Raw genomic sequence first — 20,353 nt, 5'->3', positions numbered from 1 at the left:
CTCACCTTGTCAACCAAATTCTTCACATAAGCTTATTCCAGTCACCAGCGGGTCATACTACAATCCCTCTAGAAGCGCCGAAAGCCCCAATCAGCACCTGAAAAACCTACCTCCGACCGACCACACCACCACCACCCGCCGCCGCGGGCCAACCTAGCAACGATGCAGGGCTTCAACATGGGGCGTTACGTCCCGCCGGACGTTGAAGGCACAACAACGGGCAACAAACTCCACAAGAAGCGCCCCCCCGGCATATCGCAATCAGGGGAACAGACGATCCGCTTCGAAATGCCATTCGCAGTATGGTGCACGCACTGTCCGCAACCAACCATAATAGGCCAAGGCGTGCGTTTCAACGCCATCAAAAAGCGCGTAGGGTCCTACCACAGCACGCCTATATTCTCCTTCCGCATGCGCCACGCCTCCTGTGGCGGGACCCTCGAGATCCGCACCGATCCTGCGAATACAACGTATGTTGTTGTGGAAGGTGGGAGGAAGAGAGATGTGGATGATAAACTGGCTGCTACGTATATGACCGGTGGTGTGGAACCTATATTAACGGATAAAGAACGCGAGGATTTACGCACGAATGCGTTTGCGAAATTAGAGAAGACGATTGCGGATCGGAGGGTTGTGGAGGAGGGTAAGGTGCGTATTGATGAGTTGGCGGATGAGAGCGCGAGGAAGTGGGAGGATCCGTATGAGCGGAATCGCAAGCTACGCGCTGCGTTTAGGGTTGGGCGGCAGGAGAGGGAGCGTGATGAGGCGCGGACGGTGGATTTGAAGGATAGGATGAGTTTAGGGATTGAGTTGCTAGCTGCGAGTGAGGAGGATGCGAGGAGGGCGGCTTTAGTGGATTTTGGACCGTCGAGTGATGGTGGGCAGGGGCAGATGGGGAGGAAGGCGCTTGCGAAACCGTTATTTGCTACGGGCGCGAATGGGAGTAATGGCGGAGACTCGAAAGATGACGGAAAGAAAACGAAGAATAAGAGATTAAAGTCGGAGATTGCCGCCGCGCAGACGCGGGATAGTCTGGTGTCGGAGATTATGGACAATACGCGAGTATCTCAGGATCCGTTTCTGGCTCTGGATCGCGGGAACGGAGAAACTACGAAGGGCTCATCTAGAATACTCGGAATCAAAAGGAAACGGCCGGAACAAGAATCGGGGCTGGATGAAGAAGGAACACCTAATAGCTCCAAGATGGAAAAGGAGGTAACGGTTGATGTGGAAAAGGGAGAGAAGACAGTACCCTCTACTGCTTTGGTGGAGTACGATTCGGATTGAGGCATTGAAAGTATCGAGCACGGCGTTTGGATGACAGGTTTGTTTTTAAAGATACCCAGGTTATATCATGACATCGGTAGCATAGAGGGGATACCAAAGACGGACCATATGGTTACGTCGGAATAGAAACCACGGCATGCACATATGAATCGAGTCGTGTTAAATTCATTCATACCATTCTTCCATGGAACGCTGAGTACCACCGAGGGGATTACCGCTTTAAAAGCAACCCGAACAGCACAATAGAGAACAAGTGCACCGAAAACCCAATGCTAGCAGTTTAGGAAGGGTTGGAATTCCAGTACCCGGTTCAGTTCCTTTATGCAAATTCCACGCGAGGACACCAAATACCACCCGTAGACCACCAGAGAAAACCCGTAATACTCCTTAACCCTGAGAACGCAGTGCATATTTATCAAATAAAGAGGGGAATGTAACCTTCGGAGGATCGTCGTCGGCTACTTCGAGTGAGTACCTATACGTCGTCCATCTGGCCGGCGGGCTCGTCCTCTTCGTCCCCGAAGCTCGCTACTGAGGACATATCGTCATCGTCTTCGCTTTCGGCTCCGGCGTCGTCCGCGGCATCCTTACTGGCATATTTCTGAACGTATTCTATGTTCCATTTTAGCTAACCTTCTCATTTGATAGAGCACGTGTAGGCATACCCTTCACCTTAGCGTCGTAACTCTTGGGTTCTCGCATTAGGAGCGCGGCGGCTTCTCCGTTGAGCGGATCGGCGGGGTTAGGGTATCGTAGCAGCTGGGGCAGAAAAACTTCGAAAATATTGATCATATCGAACATCGGCGACCAAGTTTGGTTGATGACGTCTAAGCAAACTGACCCGGACCTGGTATAGTTATTTCTTTTAGCTTTATTCCATTTATAATGTCCAAGCCCTAGGTGTACGTGTATATGACGGCGGGTGGTGGTATTCTGGCAGGCTTACAGCTCATCAATGTTCGGGTGGAAGATGCGGTTGACGAAACCGATGCTCGGCGACTTGTATGGGTATTGGTCGGGAAGCTCGACGTGGACTTTCCAGATGCCGTTCTCAAAGGGAGCTACAAACTATGTTAGAGGAAACCATGACCCTGTTCCATCTTGTGGTGTATACTGACTCTCGGCTGGCCCCTTGAATCGAACATAGAATTCTTGCCTAGAAATATGTGAGGAACCGAAGAACGAAGGTAGTATAACGAATTCGCTTACACTGCGATTATTTAGTCAGTATCATGCTAAGCGAAGAGAAGGGGAGGGTAGAATACTGTTGTCGTTGACTAGAGTGACCTCGTAGTCGGACATAAGCCTAAAACAATTAGCTACGGTATCGGGATATGTTGGCAAAGCTGGTCGTCGCACATTCTACACGATGGTTAGTACAGCTTTCGGATACAACGATTAGTGTCATACTTCATGACCTAGTTTCGAGCTTTTGTTAGCGACCTATGCCTCGCAGTCGGTATACTGTAATGGTATGTACTTACATCGGTCTCGATGCGTCTACGTGGGCTACTCATTTTGTTCCTTGCTATCCGGGTTCTACCTCGGAATTCGCTATTCTTTCTGTAGATTTCCTCGAAGCCGCTGTCGCGTAATGGGCGATTTCCTGTATTATACCTTCAGCCGTTGTATTAGATTTCTGTCTTCTTTGTTGGAAGGAAATGCAGTCCAAAGTTGGGTATTGGATGCTTGGTGGTTGTAAGATCGGTGGTGGGTTGAGTGGTTCTTTATTGGGGAAGACAGACTATTGATCGTGGCGGGGAAAGAGATGTTGCGGAGAGACGGAGAAGTAAATAAAGGAAGGATTATCAAGCTGAATTACGATATGAGATGTAGAAAGAATAAAAATGGTAGGCTTAAGTTTACGGATTTCTCTTATAAAATTACCTGCAGAATAAAGGAAGGTGGAAGGTTTAAGACGTTTCCTCAGTTTGACTTGAATTGACTCTGGGGCTAGACAGCTAAATCGGTCACAAGACGGTGACACAATGGAACAGTAATGACGCGACTCAACCCGGATGGGTCCCTATTTGCGCCACTAGCTATCGTTATCGCCGCCTGAAGTGTTTGGGAAGCCTCTAATGCGGGAGTATCAATAGCGTATTGGCGGTATATAGCCCCGCTATTTATAGCTACTTTACGATGTATAAGCTAATTCTAGGTGCTGTAATTCAAATTAGCAGCGATTATCCCATCTCTACTTGCTATTACTAAAGGTTATCACGGAAGATTATCACCACTCCATTCGTCTTATCTCGATAATTTATTATGTGCATTCATTTTCGTCCCTAGAAAATCTCGCATATTTGCTTTCATACTAGTTCTCCTTCGGGCATCAGTCAATATACATCCGGCATGACTTGTTCATGATTAGTGCTACGACGATGACTCCCCCCTCCCGGCTTCTTGCGACGTGTTTCTATCACACCGCGGTTTTAATAAGTATCTGCGTCGCCTATTCGTCCAAGTCATATCCCCTTGCAAACTTATAGATACCATATCTACCCAACGCGATCTTGTCTCTTGGACTAGAGATGCTATTGAGTCCGTCATGTGGTTATGATCTTATATATCTGCAAGCTGGCCTCCGGAGATCCTCTTGGCCTCGCTAATAGGTCGCCATCATGATATATCTCCGCATTACGTCCAGCCACTCTTACTTTAAGAGGCCGTAAGAAAAGTCGGGCGTCCTTTGTCAACTGGGTTTCAATGCTACCCGGATATGTTCACTATTTGCAGTCAGCTTTCATCCTTTCGATAATTTCGGGTCCAAGACCATGGTTGTGGCTCACCTTTCCGACGGCTTGCTGGGCATTTGGTGGTAGTTTTAGGCCGGGGAGATTCAACGGTGGTGGCGCTATACCTTTGATTCCACATTTGATTTCGATACTTCTCAAAAGGCCGCCAACTGCCTTCTGTTCCGGGGTGAATACAGCCAGGTTGGCGAATGTGAGACAATTCGGTTCATTGAACAAACGCGCCTGACACCCGTCATCCATGTTTGCGATGAATGTCGCACACTGCGCTATGCCCGGCACGTTGTAGCACTTCGCGGTTGAATGTTGCGATCCGGGCTTAGGCAAACGAACTTTCATCATCACATTCCCGCGACAGTCTTTGGGGCCTGGAGGCCCTGAGAATAGGAGCGCAGATATGCCGACAATTGGCTCCGTTGGCTGAGGTTGGCCAGCATTTGCGGTGGTCGTCGGAGTATTGTCTGGGTTGCTAATCGCAGTAGTACCGTTCGGTGGATATACGTCGACCTGCGGGATGCCGGAGAGCTCTGGCACACTCGAGACTTGCGGAATGTCCGACGTGGCAACTTCTTCTACCATAGCTTCCTCCGGCAGATATTCTTCTTGTCTCGCCAATGTTGCGCCGTCCTCTATAACCGGGCGCATAGGGTCCTCTACTCGTATCCTTTGGCCAAACACGCCCTTCGTTAGCCATACCGGCCTGATGCTAAGTAATATTATTATGTGTCGCCGTTGGAGCTTCATTATGACGATTTCTGATATTTAGAGAAAAAGAGAGATCTCGAGGATCTATTCACATCGCGACAAATCGTTGATATGAGACGACGCCAAGATGGCAATGTGCGTGCACCCTCTTGGCGTTTCATACTCCACGGATCCCATCCCAAAATAACCAGGATGTTTAATAGATTCTCCGATAAGGAGAATCTACCGCAAGATCAAAGATCTTGTAAAGCAAGGATGACACTAATCTATTCAAATCATTTGTTGCGTTGGAATTGGATTCAATGAAAATCTATCTATTTACCTACTACTCAGCACATTACCCGGCCGTATGTTGCGAAGACCCCTTTTGTTTCTAATACAGCTGGCCAGTTCGATACAGGATGAGCACGCTCTCAGCAATGTACAATCAACAATTATCGACAACGACGTTATTTCGGTACAGACACCGATAGCTCATATGTCGCACCCGGCTTGATATTCGTGAAACGCGCGCCCGGGAGAATTTTACCCTCGTATTTCACCACTACCTCATTCACATCTGCCGAACGACGGATATCCAACAAAATTGTAGCACCGCGGAACAAACGCGTGACCTTGATCGCATCCCAGGAAGACGGCAGCTGTGGTTGGATCTGTAAGCCCTGCGCATCGCCGCGTAGGCCGCATAACCCCTCGATGAAGGACCGATATACCCACGACACCGTTCCCGTGTTGAACAATTGACTGGATCGTCCCGCAGTGCGTGGGTACAATTGGTACGCACCACGGTAATAATTAGGGATGTACACAGGCAATTGACCTCGCTGGACATAGTCCTCCTCGGAAGGTCCTGGAATCATCTTGCGCAAGACATCGTAAGCCCGGTCGGTCTCCCCAATCGAATACAAACTGTGGACATAGAAGACAGCTGCGTGGTTGTACACCGACCCGTTCTCAGCTGAGCCAGGATACTTCTGCGTTACACGTCCCACATCCTCTCGCATAGCTTTATAAGGAGGGGCGAACATAACAGTACCATATGGAGTGCTCATTTGCGAATCTACCTGGGGTAATATCCGCGCGATCTGCTCGGGACTGGCTGCTCCGCTTAGTATGGACCACGTCTGTGGGTTCAGCCAGATGCGGCCCTCGACATCTTTCTTAATGCCGAAGATCACACTGTCGTCAGTAATTCCCCTCGCGAACCAGTCCCCATCCCAGAGGTGCGCATTGGCGGAATCGTTTACTACCTTAGCTCCCGCGCGGTAATGTGCCGCGAGATCTGCTTTGCCTTCATGTTCGCAAACATCCGCCCACAATTTCAGCGCAAATGCAGTGGCAACCGTTTGCCACCCCGACACGCCCTTGCCTTTGTAACCAACCATATTCAACGGATCGCACCAATCACCTTGTGCGATATAACTCAGGCCGCGCTCATCTCGCGCCGAAAGCAACCAATCCATCGCTCTGCTGAAGCGCTCGAATACAGTGAATGTGTCGCCGTGCATTCCCTTTACCTCCTCCTTTAGCAGGTCATAATCACCGGTTTCTGAGAGGTACGCTTCAAGTGTAACCGGAAGCCAAATGCAGTGATCGGTGTGCGGGATCTGGTTGATGTACTTGAGTTCGGCGCCCTCCGTCAGTAAAATGCCGTCTGGCATAGCACCATTTTTCTCTTGCTGCGAAACTGCGATTATGAAGGCGCGGCGCGCTACTTCAGGTTTGATATACGACATGCCCATATTGTCCTGCAGGTAATTCCGTGTCTGTGGATCCGTGGTCAACCGATTGACATCGCCGTGGTAATAGCACTGCCTCGGTAGCCAATTGTTGACGAAGTTGTCTACATGCTTATCTGGCGTCTCGATCTTTAGACAGCCCTTTCCTTTAGCGATGTACTCCGCATATTCGCGCGCCGTCCGAGCGAACCCTTCCTTATTTAAGTACTTTTCTCGGACCTCACGAATCTCAGCATCGTCGTAGGCTGGACCGAAGAGGAAGCGGTACTCATGTTGCTCGTTGGCCTTCAGATCCGCGCGATATTGCGCTGCGGCCACAGGCGTCTCATAGCGGGCTTCGCTCCGACTAAGCTCTGGTTGTAATAGAGAAGAAGGAGCATGGAGACCACCTTCGCCCTCGAAAGCCTGTTGCATTGCTTCCCACGATACCGGCGGTGTTTCGCATAGGAAATATGACTTGTCTTTCAAGAATTTGTTCTTGAAGTAATCTGCCGCCTTCTGGTATGGTGTGACACTGCTGCTCACAATACCACCGAGATCTGATCTCCACTCTGCTTCCTGGTTCATCCACGACATGTACCCGAATGGGAAGTAGGGGTAAACACTGATTTTCCGAGGCCGCCCACTCAAATTCGACACTTGGACGGACCACAGCTCGACCACATCGTGTGTCGGAATTACCAAGGCCATTTCAACGCGGATACCGAGGTGCTCGACAGTCCAGGAGATGTCGCTCTTTCCAACAGAGAATACAAATCGGTCGAGCGGTGCCCGCACCGGTTCGTAGGGCGCTGAAAACAATTGACCAGTTTCTTCATCCTTGATGTAGACGAAGCGACCCGGGTGGTGCGCATAGTAATTTTGTTCGGGTTGCATGAAGGTCTTGGCCTCGAGATTTGGCGCATGCGCGTATTTGGACGGCTCCGGCTGCATGAATTGTGCTGTCGCATATCCACGACAAGTAATCTGAATCATCATCTTCTGATTCCATAGGAATCCGCCGGCCTTCGGCAAAGCCGTCGGGCTAGCCAGCTCATAGCGGTCTCCGTCTTCTGTAGAGCGTAACATCGTGTGTGTCTTCCGGGTATTCATTCACTTTCGGCCGCAGGTGTGCAGCTCCGCGTTTTCTATTAGGTCTCCCGCCACGCCAGGACTTTTTGGAAAATTCGGGGTAACGACTTATAAAGGGGACAAGATACTCACCGTGGTCCCAAGGACACCGCTGCGCCGGTACACGGGGCTTGGCGGATGACCTCTTGCATGGAGTTCACTCGGAAGAATATACGGGTAAAATCAATACGCCGCTACGACGTGGGAGGCGAGCCAATACCTTAGTCGGTATAGCAATCCAGCGATCCACACGAATTCCCCAACTCGGATGGAGTTTTTGAGGACATGGTTCGATTGCCGCATATCCAAATTCTTCCCGTTCATTGTTCTGAGAAAATGACGAAGTAATACCGCCGGTATACATTCTCGATGCACCTCTGGGTTGTACAATATATGCGAACTCCAACTGTCCATTATACCACCTCTTTTCTCTTTTCTAGCGATCCCGTGGGGTTACGTCGTTACCCTTTCGTTTTCACTTACTAAGAGCGGAGTCATATTCGGAGCTATAATCGAGTCAGCTTCGCTAAATCGTGGGGGAACTCGTCCCATCTGAAGGAGACCAAGCCCGAAGAGCCTACGACTTAGCCAAAAGTAGACTGGTAACTTCATAGTATAGGGATTTAGTTCCAGGATAAAAGTAGTAAGTATAACTTATTAACTATTTTCGTGCTAATCCGCGTCGCCTATAGGAATCTAGCGTTTTATTCTCTGAGCTAGTTATCTGGCGTGTTATACTATTAACTGTCCCTGAATTAAGGCGGGGGAATACGCTAGACATGGTGTTAGCTTGCGGTACAAAGGTCCCTATTTACGCTGCTATTGACTGCCGAGCCCGCCTCTGAGGCGTTGCTACGCCCTGAAACGAAGATTCCGCGCGTACATACAGCAATCCTAGCTGACCTGGCATTCGTAATCGGAACAAATCACTCGTTCGCATACTTCATAATAGATATAACTTGCAGAGATATTTGAGCTATTTGACTTGTAACAGATAAGTAACACCACCCAATGCCCAGAATTATGAAAAGGATATCCTTAAACAATTTGCAGATTAATCGCCAGTAAAATTCGCCCGAGAAAACAATCTTTATCCAAACAAATGTGCAGAGATTCCGCCGAACGCCTTTAAATCATGAGGCTCAATTTCGAGCCAGGTAATTCTCCGAAAGGTGCTAGCCTATATAATATGGCAGCCTCGCAATTTGGTACACTGACCGGCCATGTTTCCGTATGGATCGGCCATATAATTATTATCGGGTTCGGGGTGTATAAGAGGTAATCTTGAATGAATACCGACTGTCCCACCATCGACCATATGTCTGGGTTCCTGTAGTCCCTTTCGTGCTTGAGCTAGGGCTAGAGCCCGAGTTGGGGCTGGGACTGGAGCTTCAGAAGAACATGTCAGTCACATATTCTTTTGGGTTATTGTATAAGTTATCATCACAAACCTAGGTTTCATTATGATTGATGTTGGTGAGTTCCTCGGGGACGTTCGCGAATGTTTTCTTGCTTGCCACCGTTGATGAATTGGGCAAATCGCATTGCGAAACTAGGTGTGTATCTCCTAACGCAACGCTTCGAGACGATATATTCTTCTTGCATGGTAGTAATAAAGAGGTAAGATATATGTTCTGGAATTATTGATATCTTTGAAAAAATTCGAGTCTTAGTCTCGTTTATAAGAGCGACGACGCTATTTAAACATTCATACGTATTACTCTACGAATGCTATTTACATCCTTCGAACGCCATCAGCTTATATGTGGCTTCATTTGCGACCGGATCAGCCCTATGGCGATGGAATCTGTCGCTGACAGAAATCGGTAGGGTTGGGCCAATAAAACAATCAGTAAATTCTAAGAATAGGCGTCAACATTCTCGCTCAATGACCGTCCCAGGAAGCTGAAGCTGTTGTGGTACATATGCACGTTGCTTATGTCACTTTTCAAGAGTCGGTGAAGGGGGACGTGGGCAGTTATTTGGCAGAAACGAAGACTTAGCCTCGATCGAGCAACGCAGAGATTACCGCCCATTCTAAGTTGGTTACTGAGCGGGAAAACTACACAGTTGCGGTCTGCTTAATATTATACGGACATAACCGAGGCGCAGCCCCCACTGCGATTCGTTTCGATGCCCCGATGAGGCTTGCATTTTTTGCTACATAGATCTCACATCGACTCCTGTTGAAACGCCGATGACGTGGTTGGATATAATTGGGATATTATTGCCTATCCTTATCGATATCGTATTGTTTACCGATGACGAGTAGATAGGTAAGTAATAAACCTGTTTTCATAACATCACAACTTGAAGCAATCCCAAGTGTGCAGAATCTTGCTCATTCGAGTAACACTCCGACCGTACACAGGAGTAATTCATATACTCCGGCAATAAATCAAACCATGGTAGCTAGGCAAGTAAAAAAGTTGTAAAAAATCTATTTAGTGTAATGTTGGCGGGAATTATGCTATTCTATTTCTAAGGTCCAACTCATTGTATCGAACTGGCAGGGTAAGTCGATCCGATCTCTCCCCACTTCAGGTTGCTGAATGTAACCTCAGGATGCGCCTCGATCTTCTTGATGTTGGTAGGGTTTCCTTCGGTAGCATTGCAAGGACCAGCACCGTCTTTAGCACCGTCGAGCCACGACATGTTACCACCCTCATCCCACCAGATGCTAAACGCCAACACCATTCCTCGGGTCAACGCATCACCCATTTGCTCATGCGCTCCTAGACCGATGAATTTGGTCGCGCCGGTTGCCGTGCAGTACTCGTCGTTTGTGAACGCGACTTCGGGCACGCCTTCCTTCTTCACGACTTCGGCTTTGATCACTTTATCGCCTTGTACGTAGAGCCGGTGGATCTCCTTGAGCTTGCCGCTCTCGTCAGCGGGGAATTGGGTTACCACGGTGAAGGGTTTGGTCGTGTCTACGGTATAGTTTGCGCCGCGCCCGTAGTACTCGGGTTGGTTTAGGCGGTACGGGTTCCATCCGCAACCGTTCTTGTCGCAGACACCGTCGGCGGCACACTCGTCTCCTGTGCAGAGGTAAGGACCGGTCTGGTTGCAGGGGTGAGGCGCGATTTGGTTGGCGCGGGAGTTGGCTTCCCAGATGTCCATTTCGTTGCAGCAGGCTCCCTTGCCCTCAACGTTGCCCTGAGATGATTGTCAGTCGTGTGCACCTAAGATTATAAGGACGTCTTTCCCCGGAGTTTTGAATAACTTACTTCACCGTTGATGAAAGGGGTCACATAGCACTGGGCGTCGCAGTAACCTGTTCCCCAAGCAGCTCCACCAGTGTTCAATTCACTCTTTCCTCCATCCGCTAACATCTCGGAGAGGTAGAGAGCACTGTTCATACCGCAGGGAAGGTGGCTAGCCTCAATGTCGAACGCGATTTCAGAGCCCGTGAGCTTGAGAAGCTCGTACTTCTCCTTGGCTTCGTCGAGGAGGTAGATACGGGGAGAAACGACGTTGTCGCCGACGATTAGCTGCATGTTTAATGAGGAGCCGTTCGAGTTGACGCCGATGCTCGTGTAGTCGGTTTGACCCTCCACTGCGCTTTCGTTAATTATTTGATCCATGAGAGATCTAGTGGAGGTCGAAGCTATCGCGTCACTTACTCACGCAGTTCTGAGCGCATGCCTCCTTGGTAGGGCAGGCAGTCTCATTCGGCTTGTTTCCCCAGTCACCACAGCCAGCATTGTTGCTTTGGTGAACCCAGTGAGCAGACGAATCAAGGACGAGGTAGTTGGTCGATTCCTTGCAGCCATCGGCCACAGTGCATCGGTACGTCGTCAACTGAGGGTGGACATCAGGGGTGTTTCCGGGCTTCTGAGCGGCAGCAAGTCCAAGGACTGCAAGACCGAGCGCGAGCTTGTTAGAGGCCATCTTATTAGACGTCTTTCAATTCTCCAGCTACGTGATGTTGATATAGTCGCCACGGGTATGACAAGCACGCAACTATATTCTAGGAGCAACTCATACCTATCGCACGATATATATAACCTGCCCAGCCCCCCCACGATATGGTAAATAAAAAATAAAGAGAAAAAAGTCGGTATACCCCAATTTCCCCAATTCGAGCCTCCTCCGCATACTAGGCTATTTGATGCCTATTCTGACGAATGGAACATATACTACCGGCTTGGACCTGGCGATCTGGGAATTGTGGCCCGGGATTCCGGCGGAACTATTCGTCACAGCGTCGGCTTTGAGGCTAGTCTCCTGTGGAGTAAGAGCCTGAATCGGAACACGCTATAGCTTCACTACTACCCTACGTGTTTGAAAAATGACGCTGCCATGGCTGATGCGGGTTGCAAATTGATTGTTAATTAACTTGATTATCTACGTTCCTGCATTCAAGTGCGCCCCTAATAAATTACGCCAGGTGTTTATTCTCGGGGCCAAGGGGCTGAATACGAAGATTGCGGTAGCCCGGTAATCATGCCGAGGGTCTATCTACTATGCAGAAAGGCAATCTCTTTTCGGATGTTGCTGTATTATAATTAGAAAAAGGAGATAGTCGATCTAGCTTATCTATGAAGATCGTTTGAAGCTCATTTAGAGTATAGATTCAGCACGCTCTATGGGGATACACTTGTACCACCCTCGATTGAGGATACCTGCGCTGTCTTGTAATTGAGGTCATTCCATTGGCCAGGCATCCTACTGAATTAAATATATGATGTAATGCGTAAGATCGAAAGAAGACTTTGAAGAGCACGCTGTTGATGATGCGATGATGTTTTGTACTGAGCTATGGGATAGGGATGGGATGCCCTTTGATTCGAGTGTCAGAAGAGTACTGGGGCTAGGCATCATCGCTGTTGGAATTTACAAATATAGCATACCTCATTGAGTATTTAATTACGTTGTTTCGCATTTGTAAATAGATCGAAAAGGGTTCCTTCCAGTCAGGTGGCGAGGTGGAAAACAGAGAACCGGGCAGCAACCGGCTAGAGCTAAGAACTCGGACAAAGGATTCTGACACGCGCGGCTCTCTATGTATAAATAGCAGTATGTCAGCGATTAATCTTGTTATTCGATTGGAATAAAGTCATGCCATGAACGCCCAAACTTCACCTCTAATTCATGACTGGTATCTTGTTGGTGGCCACTCTAGCATATGGAAGCAAGGGGCAGATGGGTTACAAGTGAACCACCTAGACCACTTCGAACAGGAGTCTTCTCACATGACCAAATCACACTGAATTTATGAATTCTGGGAGCCTCAACTCAGATAGTATGAATGTAACTAGGTTTATCTCCTTTCACATCTTCCTTTGTTGAAATGCAAATAAACAGAAAAGCTTTGTCAACTTTGCGGCAGCATGAAAGATAATGAATTGTTTCAATAGTATTCTATTTCCTTTGTCTTTGCTATATATCTACCTAATGTGGGTACTGCCTTCAAACGTCGGTAGTTTGAAAATGTAGGTACGTTCAATAGCGATTTCGGCGTCGGCACCTGGCAGGGGATTTGTTGCTCTGCCCCAAAAATGCGCTACGTTTTTGTGACATTATCAGCCGCTCTTTCAGCGGCTCATGTCATCCTTGAGAACCCCAAGCCATTTCGCTTTCAAGCCTATGGGCCATCTAATCCAATCTCACCAGATGGCTCGGATTTTCCATGTAAGTTGCCCCCGGGTGCCAAACTCGAACTCGACGGCGCCCCGAAGATTATGGCCATTGGTGAGGAGCAAAGTGCCTCGTTCTTGGGTCCAGCCGTTCATGGTGGCGGGTCATGTCAATTCAGTTTATCTGGACCTGTGAGTAATGGCGACTGGGCTGGTTACCCCGTAAGGAGTTCAGATTGGAAAGTCTTTCACTCGATTGAAGGTGGATGTCCGGCGCGCAATCAGAAAGGAAATATTGATGGCCCGAATCAAGATAAGTACTCGTTCAAGATCCCGGAGGGAATCGAGCCTGGCGACTATGTTTTTTCATGGACTGTGAGTAGCCCCTTTTTTTTCTTTCCTATCCTCCCTTTTCCAATTGCGCTTCGCATCCCTTTCCTCCAATTCGCCCATGCAACGCTGAGCGAAAACGGGCCGCATCGGGTTCCCCTGAATCACAATTAATATGTCCTAACTGAAATATCACAGTGGCTGGCCCGGATAGGAGGAGAACCGGAATATTACCAAAACTGTGCCCCAATCACCGTCGTTCCCGCGAAGACGAAGCGCATGTCCAACTCGGACCAGCGGGGATTGTTTGCTAAAAGAGTGGGGTTCCCTCAACTCTTCATGGCCAACACGGGCGACATCTCAGGGGGTTGTACAACGGAAGAGGCCCTGCAGGAACAAGTTGCGATTGCATTTCCCGATCCGGGCCCTTCCGTTGACCATCCCGAGGGCACCGGAAATTTGTTCAAGCAACAATGCGATGGGAATCCGAAGGCAGGCAAAGCCCAGAATGGAGGTCCTGTTGGTGCTCTAAATTCGAGTGCATCGCAACCTAGCTCAACCCCTGTGGAACAGCATAGCACGTCCAGTACCTTGCTTCCCTCTTCCTCCTCCCTGACTTCGACTTACTCAATGACTCCGTCATCGTCTGCTGAATCGATAGTTCCTAGCTCGAGCCCCGGTGCTTGTATAGAGGGCCATCTAACGTGTCTTGGTGATGGCACTCATTTCGCTACTTGCACTGGCGGACAGCTAACACCTCCGCAGCCTATTGCGCTCGGATTTAAGTGTAAGGTGGGTTCTAGCGTTGGGCTCGATATCTCGCCGGCGTAGCACGCTTCCCCTAGGATGTAGGAAGGTCCGGAGATGATCTAGTATTAGTCACATGCAAATAAGATAATATTTTTATACCCAAGCATCTATTTCTTCAAATTGGTATGAATGTGATAGCTTCCCTTACTGTTCGGTCGGATTTTGAAAAGTTGGTTACTTGTGACGAGACCCGCTCCCTAGGAATGACTTCGGATGAATAAAAAAAAATCGATAATTTCGGTGGTTTGTGGATTCTAGATTCTTCATACAATTCTAATACGGGACGGAGATGTGTGACCCATTTGTATGCGTTTCTAGTGCATGTCAGGGGTTCTTGAGTGTTTCCTCTTGGTCTGGCGTCATACGTTTTGAGCACGATACAACGTTGGTAGTCGTCTCCTCGTAGTCTGGACGATGCATGTTGGTTGTAAGTGAAGTGATCGGGTTCGTCTCGCATCTCACTATTTTCCTGGTTGTCTGAGATACCCAATTGGAAATCGAACCGTCGACTTGGAACGTTCTTAATCTCATAATCCCAAGGTCGCCAAGCCAGGTGATAAATGTGACTTGTATGAAAACCCCACCGTTAATCATACCTGGATACTGAGGTAGTTGCGGGTCGTAGGGCGTATTATTGGGAAACGTATCTTCGGACTGATCGACATAGGATAAGTTAAATACAATTGTGAGTCGACCTACCCAAATTATTGTTACCAGCTATGACCATAGGGCAAAAGCTTGCCTAGGATGGAAGCGTGGGGGCCGGCCCTAATGGCAAGCATTCAGGCATCGATAGTCTGATTGATACCAAGATAGAACTACTTTAAATGAAGGCTAGTGCCCAATAGAGGCGAAGGAATATACCGAGGAGGACGGGGATTCTTTGATTTCGGCAGTACTTGCAGTTTACGAGTTGCATACTGCAAATTATGGTGCTAATGCCTCATTTCTTTTAGGGGAGGATAACGCTCAGACCTCCGCTAGCAGTCCCTATAGATTGATTACCTAGAGAATTTGTCAGTTGGGTATATGCTTAATGATCTTCCCAGCTAACACACTAGCATGCCCCAACCCCCTGCTTACGGGCCGCCGAGACTAGAACCCTATGGGCCTTACCTTAGGGTGGACGGAAGAGAAGCACGGATGACAGCTTAATTGGTGGGTAATACTAAACGCTCATTCTGGCGCCGATCGTCATGATGAAGCAGGTTTGAATAGATACCCACCAAGTAAAAGATTGCGCACTCATATCCACACTCATATAGACGTAGTGATATAGCCTTAGAAAGGTTAAGCGTTGAATCCCTCTATTGAAATGACTTACAGGACGTATGGAGTACTATCGGGAGCCATCCGAGACTCGCTCGCTTAAATAACCCATTCAACTTACCTACCTAGGTAGGTAGGCGAGTATCCGACAGCCCTGGAGTACCAGGTTGGTCGTAAGTGATTGATCGTATCCCACGTTTTCGTACGCGAAGTGCAGTTAAAATTAAGAGTGGGAATTGGCATTCGCTTAGAGTATAGAAAAAGAGCAAGGGGAAGCTTGACTGGCGGCACTGAGAAAGGAAAGCAGAGAGCGGAAGCGGACCTGGGCGCCGTAGGCGGCCTGGCAGGCACCTGTGTCCAGGTACACATACGCGAGTACACATGTAAAAAAAAAATATGGCTTGGAAATATTGCACCTTGTGTCTGATTTAACTTGCAAATCATGCCCATGTCCTTGTCGTCAACATAGAGGTCCCAGAACCAAATTTCGGTATTGGATACGGAAATGCAATCTCTCGGGATCTCTCCCAGCTTCTGGGACGGACTGTACCATGATTGTACATGAAATGGTTCGTGTGGGAGATGCCGCTTCAATAAAACGCCTCGGTATAATTCAGGGGGGAAGGAACCGACTCACGTGAGATTCGAACAGGGTCGTATTAGATGGGGGTTCCCTTTCTTTTCATATTTCATATTGGTCGAGAAGCATTGCCATTGCCCAGACCAACCATATCAACTCCGCAGACTTCATAACTCGCGCATTGTACCTATCCATAACGACCTTACCCGTGTGTAACACTCCTCCTATTCCTTCCGTATCGCATAGCTACGCCATGCTCGACGACGGGTCTGTCGAGGACGTGGTGCTAGTGACGCAGTTACCCTCAGATTCCTGGTTTGAGGGGTTCGCTTTGCGCCCCAATGGCAGGATACTGACCTCCCGACTGGACGAGCCCGAACTATACACATTCGATGCCGAGGACCCAGAATCAACGCCACAATTGTTACACAACTTCGAAGAGCATGCGAATGGTTTAATAAACCTATGCCCACTACCAGGAGCCAATGACGAATATCTTGTTTTATCGGGTGTGGTCGACTTAGTAAATATTGAATTCGAAGATTTTATCGTATGGCGCGTATCGCTTAGCCTAGATGACAATAGCCCGCCCAAAGTAACGAAAATAATCGATCTCAAAGATACTGGGTTTTGCATCGGTATAATTGCTATATCAGATCGAGTCGTATTGCTTCCGGATTCATTCAAGAATTGTATTTGGCGGTTGGATATACAAACCGGCGAAAAGTCGTTACTAGTGGAGGACGAGACTATGAAAGCCCCTGAAGGCGAGGGTAATTTCTTCGGTCTTAACCGAATGCGCGTCGCAGATAGACATCTATGGTTTACCAACACCAGTGCTGGCACGCTATGTCGCATTCCTATCGAACGAGTACAGGACGATCCATCGGTGGGGATTCGGATCGCAGGAGAAGTACAGATTATAGCGGGAGATATTCCTCATTGCGATGGACTAGCACTTGCACGAGACCAGACTGCCGTATACACATGCAGTTATATGGACGGATTCATCTGGAAGGTCAGCATTGACCCTTCCACGGGCAAGGGCACGACATCCGTTGTTTTAAAGAATTTAGCCTCCCCGACGGCGGTCGAACTAATCTATATCAACGACAAACCGAAACTATTTATTGTTTGTTGCGGAGAGATTGAGATGAACTGGTTTGTACAAGACAGCCAGAACCCTTGGAGTGAGGTCGCAAATATTAATGAGTCTGTTATGGTCACGGCCGTGACAGTAGAGGAAACGGTTGAGCATGCTTAGGACTACACAGCGGCGCATTTGGGAATCGGTGTTTAATCTGGGATTGCATGCTGGCGCATCTAATGACCATCTCTATACCCCATCGTGGCATGTATTATGTACATAAAATTCAAATATCATGAGATATTACCTGGACGAAGAAAAATCGATGATTCACACTTCATCCTACATCCGCATTTCGGATCCGAATCTCCAACCTAGCACACGGGATGATGGGCGGGCGCTATGACAAAAAGAAAAGAAACTAGCAAGGGAAGAGGGAAAAGAATGGCCCTGTCGCTTTGACTCCTTAAACCTTGCAGAACCGGGAGGGTGAAGCCGAAGATCCCCAGTCAACTTACGTAGTAGAAGCCTCTAACACTTCGGGACCCGGACTAAGAACCGGCACTTGAATTGGCTAGCTCTTTAGACTCCTGACATACGATGGACAGATGTGCATGTTGGTCAATATTTGAAGATCAGTAATTTTCCTTGCGATAGTGACATTTCATAAATTATTTGACCCCTTGCTCGGAATGGCTTCCCCGCGATGAACCCTTGCCCTTGGTCCTACCGCGGCTTACAACCCCTGTTCCAGTGTCGTTTTGCGTGTGGAAATTTCGCTTTGTAATCTTGAATTAACGAACAACTCACGATGCCGACGGTCCTCGGAAGATCACTTTAAAGATATCAGTTTCATTCATTATTATGGTGACCACATCGCGCCGAGCCGCCGCTAACAGTTACCTGCCACGGGGAATAAGCGGGAATATCCCCTAATATAAAAAGAAAAATTGACACAGGGCGCTGTCAAGACGCCACCTACAGGCTCAACTCAGTAAATATTGCCAATAAAATGATGCATTAGGCGCTATCTTAGGTCTTATATCAGGGGAGCTGATACCCTAATTACCCATTACCTAGGCGCGACGCCGAAGAAGCAGGTAGGTACCCAACCTACCTAGGTATGTAGGCGAAATAATACCCATGTACCTACCTACCTAGGTACATAAAATTCGATGTTATTTTTCACATCTAGCACGAGTAGAATAATTCTGTCAACATCAAGTCATTTCCCTAGACTTAATTACTCTAATATTTTTATTTCTCTCTTTTTTCCCGGCACTGCCCAGGTATGTCAAGCAACGCGTACCATAAAGATAATTAGCATCTAAGCAAGGCGCTCCCTACCTATGGAAGGCAAGCATTATTTCCTGGGACGCTTGACGCCTATTCTATAGCGGGTGGGATGCTAATTTTGTGCCACTACCGGGTGTGTTAACTCCAGTAATCGTGGTGCATAACTCCCCTATGGTATTGAATTATGTAATATCCAGGCAACCATAAAGCCCCTTTGATGGCATAGGATGATGCATTCAGCTCACAATAAACTGGGTACGAAACCAATTGACTATAAGATTTCTTAAGATCTGGCAAAATAGTCAAGATCATACACCACTGAGCGAAGTCATCGGCGCCAGTGAGGTCTTGTGTAACAACTAGATTACCGGACTCTTAAGATCTAAGACACTCTAGCTAGATACACATTTCATCCAGATATATTTTAATGTCTAAAATAGTGTTGACGTCGACGGCGTCCATACCTCTATGACGCGACGAAAAATGTGAGGACTAATGTAGTCATGTAATAATCATGATTATCTCATCACGACAAGGAGAAGAATGGATCTTAGTTCCCTTTCCAGAAAGATCATAGGTATTAACTTTGGCCATTGAGTTAGAGAGCAGATAATAAATAGTCGTATCTATATCTGACTTCCTAATTCGCATTTTGCAATATCGGTGTACTTGTCTAAGAATCTAGTATTGGTAACTTCAACTTGTCTTCATTCATTTCGGAAACCAACGTCGAAAATCTTAATCATGTCCAAAAGCGCATACCAGCAAGCCGACGACAAAGCATCTGGCGAACTTCCCCGTGAAGCCCCAGAAGGTCAAGTTTACGACTCGTCGTATGCCACCCAGGGTCGGAGAGACGACGCTGCCATTCCTGTCATCAAAGACGACGACAATGTTGAAGATCCTATCAACCTCCAAGACGCCGACTCCGACAAGCAATTAGGTGAGAATATTACTGCCATGAAACAATTTAAAATCCGCCGCCTTGCTCACTAGGTTTATATAGAACGCGACGACGCCGAAGCCATTGATAAAAGCAACGTGTTGAAGGAGAGAACTCGCGGTGAAAAGCCAAGGGGTACTTACAAGGAACCTACTGATGAGGATTTGGGTCTCACTGAAGAAGCATAGTCGACAATTGGATGTTATTCGGATAGAGGATGAAGGGAGTTTACTTATGTCGAAATGTCGAAATGTCTAAGTCTGACCTAGTCTACATTATATGATATTTCCCATTTACTTTCGGTTGACTTGAGCAACATTGCGGCATGCATTTTGTGTTATGACTATCATAATATTCTCTTAAAAAGTACACGAAAGCCAGCGGTTTTTTTTTTGTTTTTTATCACGTTATCGTTGTATTGAATTATCTTTGCTCTCGGAGGTTATCATGAATATAACTACGCCTGTCAAGGTCATCCACTAATTCAACGACCCATCACTTAGCTAATCTAATTCATGACATCTTCTAGAAATCAACAGCCTAATTCAACAAATTATGATTACTGCAGGGCTCGTGACTAGGGGTATGAACCGCTACGGTATTGAAGCATTCTTAATATGCTCCAATGCTATAAGTCATGTATGATTTCATGACTCTGGCTCTAAATAGCGTATCATACTGCCAGATCTTATATTGCCACCAAGGTAGATGGTATACACCGCTACATAACCGCGACAGGCATGAAGCCCGTGCTTATCAGTACCCGAATTAAAAATCAAATTTCAGGCGTTGTGTATGAGTAGTATGTAACATATCAGTGTGAATGCCATCATCTTGCAAGTGATGCTATCAGTATGAA

General features: G+C 47.7%; 8 protein-coding genes across 8 annotated transcripts; 4 read left to right on the top strand and 4 right to left on the bottom strand.

Moving 5' to 3' along the window:
* Nucleotide 1: 1 nt before the first annotated feature.
* On the top strand, nt 2–1,933 carry F4822DRAFT_289720 (DUF455 domain protein). Its single transcript, XM_051454998.1, has one exon. The coding sequence runs from the start codon at nt 163–165 to the stop codon at nt 1,285–1,287; it is 1,125 nt and encodes a 374-aa protein (XP_051313437.1). The 5' UTR covers nt 2–162; the 3' UTR covers nt 1,288–1,933.
* F4822DRAFT_430409 (putative ubiquitin conjugating enzyme Ubc8) lies at nt 1,763–2,804 on the bottom strand (the record flags this gene model as incomplete). Its single annotated transcript, XM_051461289.1, has 6 exons — nt 1,763–1,899; nt 1,953–2,134; nt 2,234–2,348; nt 2,406–2,497; nt 2,553–2,593; nt 2,772–2,804. The coding sequence occupies 6 exons, from the start codon at nt 2,802–2,804 to the stop codon at nt 1,763–1,765; spliced, it is 600 nt and encodes a 199-aa protein (XP_051313436.1).
* A 1,008-nt stretch (nt 2,805–3,812) lies between these two features.
* F4822DRAFT_289681 (uncharacterized protein) lies at nt 3,813–4,992 on the bottom strand. Its single transcript, XM_051454997.1, has one exon. It carries the CDS (start codon nt 4,785–4,787, stop codon nt 4,017–4,019), a length of 771 nt encoding a protein of 256 aa, XP_051313435.1. The 5' UTR covers nt 4,788–4,992; the 3' UTR covers nt 3,813–4,016.
* Nucleotides 4,993–5,197: 205 nt separating this feature from the next.
* On the bottom strand, nt 5,198–7,555 carry F4822DRAFT_430407 (glycoside hydrolase family 94 protein; the record flags this gene model as incomplete). The annotated part of the gene is made up of 1 exon (XM_051461288.1): nt 5,198–7,555. One exon carries the CDS (start codon nt 7,553–7,555, stop codon nt 5,198–5,200), a length of 2,358 nt encoding a protein of 785 aa, XP_051313434.1.
* Nucleotides 7,556–10,090: 2,535 nt separating this feature from the next.
* Nucleotides 10,091–11,491, bottom strand: F4822DRAFT_430406 (glycoside hydrolase family 7 protein; the record flags this gene model as incomplete). Its single annotated transcript, XM_051461287.1, has 3 exons — nt 10,091–10,756; nt 10,828–11,156; nt 11,224–11,491. The coding sequence occupies 3 exons, from the start codon at nt 11,489–11,491 to the stop codon at nt 10,091–10,093; spliced, it is 1,263 nt and encodes a 420-aa protein (XP_051313433.1).
* A 1,610-nt stretch (nt 11,492–13,101) lies between these two features.
* Nucleotides 13,102–14,340, top strand: F4822DRAFT_430405 (uncharacterized protein; the record flags this gene model as incomplete). Its single annotated transcript, XM_051461286.1, has 2 exons — nt 13,102–13,554; nt 13,708–14,340. The coding sequence occupies 2 exons, from the start codon at nt 13,102–13,104 to the stop codon at nt 14,338–14,340; spliced, it is 1,086 nt and encodes a 361-aa protein (XP_051313432.1).
* A 2,081-nt stretch (nt 14,341–16,421) lies between these two features.
* F4822DRAFT_430404 (uncharacterized protein) lies at nt 16,422–17,432 on the top strand (the record flags this gene model as incomplete). The annotated part of the gene is made up of 1 exon (XM_051461285.1): nt 16,422–17,432. The coding sequence occupies one exon, from the start codon at nt 16,422–16,424 to the stop codon at nt 17,430–17,432; it is 1,011 nt and encodes a 336-aa protein (XP_051313431.1).
* A 1,424-nt stretch (nt 17,433–18,856) lies between these two features.
* Nucleotides 18,857–19,794, top strand: F4822DRAFT_289591 (uncharacterized protein). The gene is made up of 2 exons (XM_051454996.1): nt 18,857–19,494; nt 19,558–19,794. Exons 1-2 carry the CDS (start codon nt 19,296–19,298, stop codon nt 19,680–19,682), a joined length of 324 nt encoding a protein of 107 aa, XP_051313430.1. The 5' UTR covers nt 18,857–19,295; the 3' UTR covers nt 19,683–19,794.
* The last annotated feature ends 559 nt before the right edge of the window (nt 19,795–20,353 follow it).

The sequence above is a fragment of the Hypoxylon trugodes genome (assembly GCF_022578975.1).
Source record: "Hypoxylon trugodes strain CBS 135444 unplaced genomic scaffold F4822scaffold_6, whole genome shotgun sequence".
In the NCBI taxonomy this organism is placed as follows: Eukaryota; Fungi; Ascomycota; class Sordariomycetes; order Xylariales; family Hypoxylaceae; genus Hypoxylon; species Hypoxylon trugodes.
The sequence above is the reverse complement of the archived record's forward strand: the minus strand, read 5'-3'. Positions and strand labels throughout refer to the sequence as shown.

Coding starts and splice junctions, on each gene's coding strand:
- F4822DRAFT_289720 (XM_051454998.1), top strand. CDS start 163: ATGCAGGGCTTCAACATGGGGCGTTACGTCCCGCCGGACGTTGAAGGC.
- F4822DRAFT_289591 (XM_051454996.1), top strand. CDS start 19,296: ATGTCCAAAAGCGCATACCAGCAAGCCGACGACAAAGCATCTGGCGAA. Junction 19,495..19,557: donor CGACTCCGACAAGCAATTAG/GTGAGAATATTA, acceptor AGGTTTATATAG/AACGCGACGACGCCGAAGCC.
- F4822DRAFT_289681 (XM_051454997.1), bottom strand. CDS start 4,787: ATGAAGCTCCAACGGCGACACATAATAATATTACTTAGCATCAGGCCG.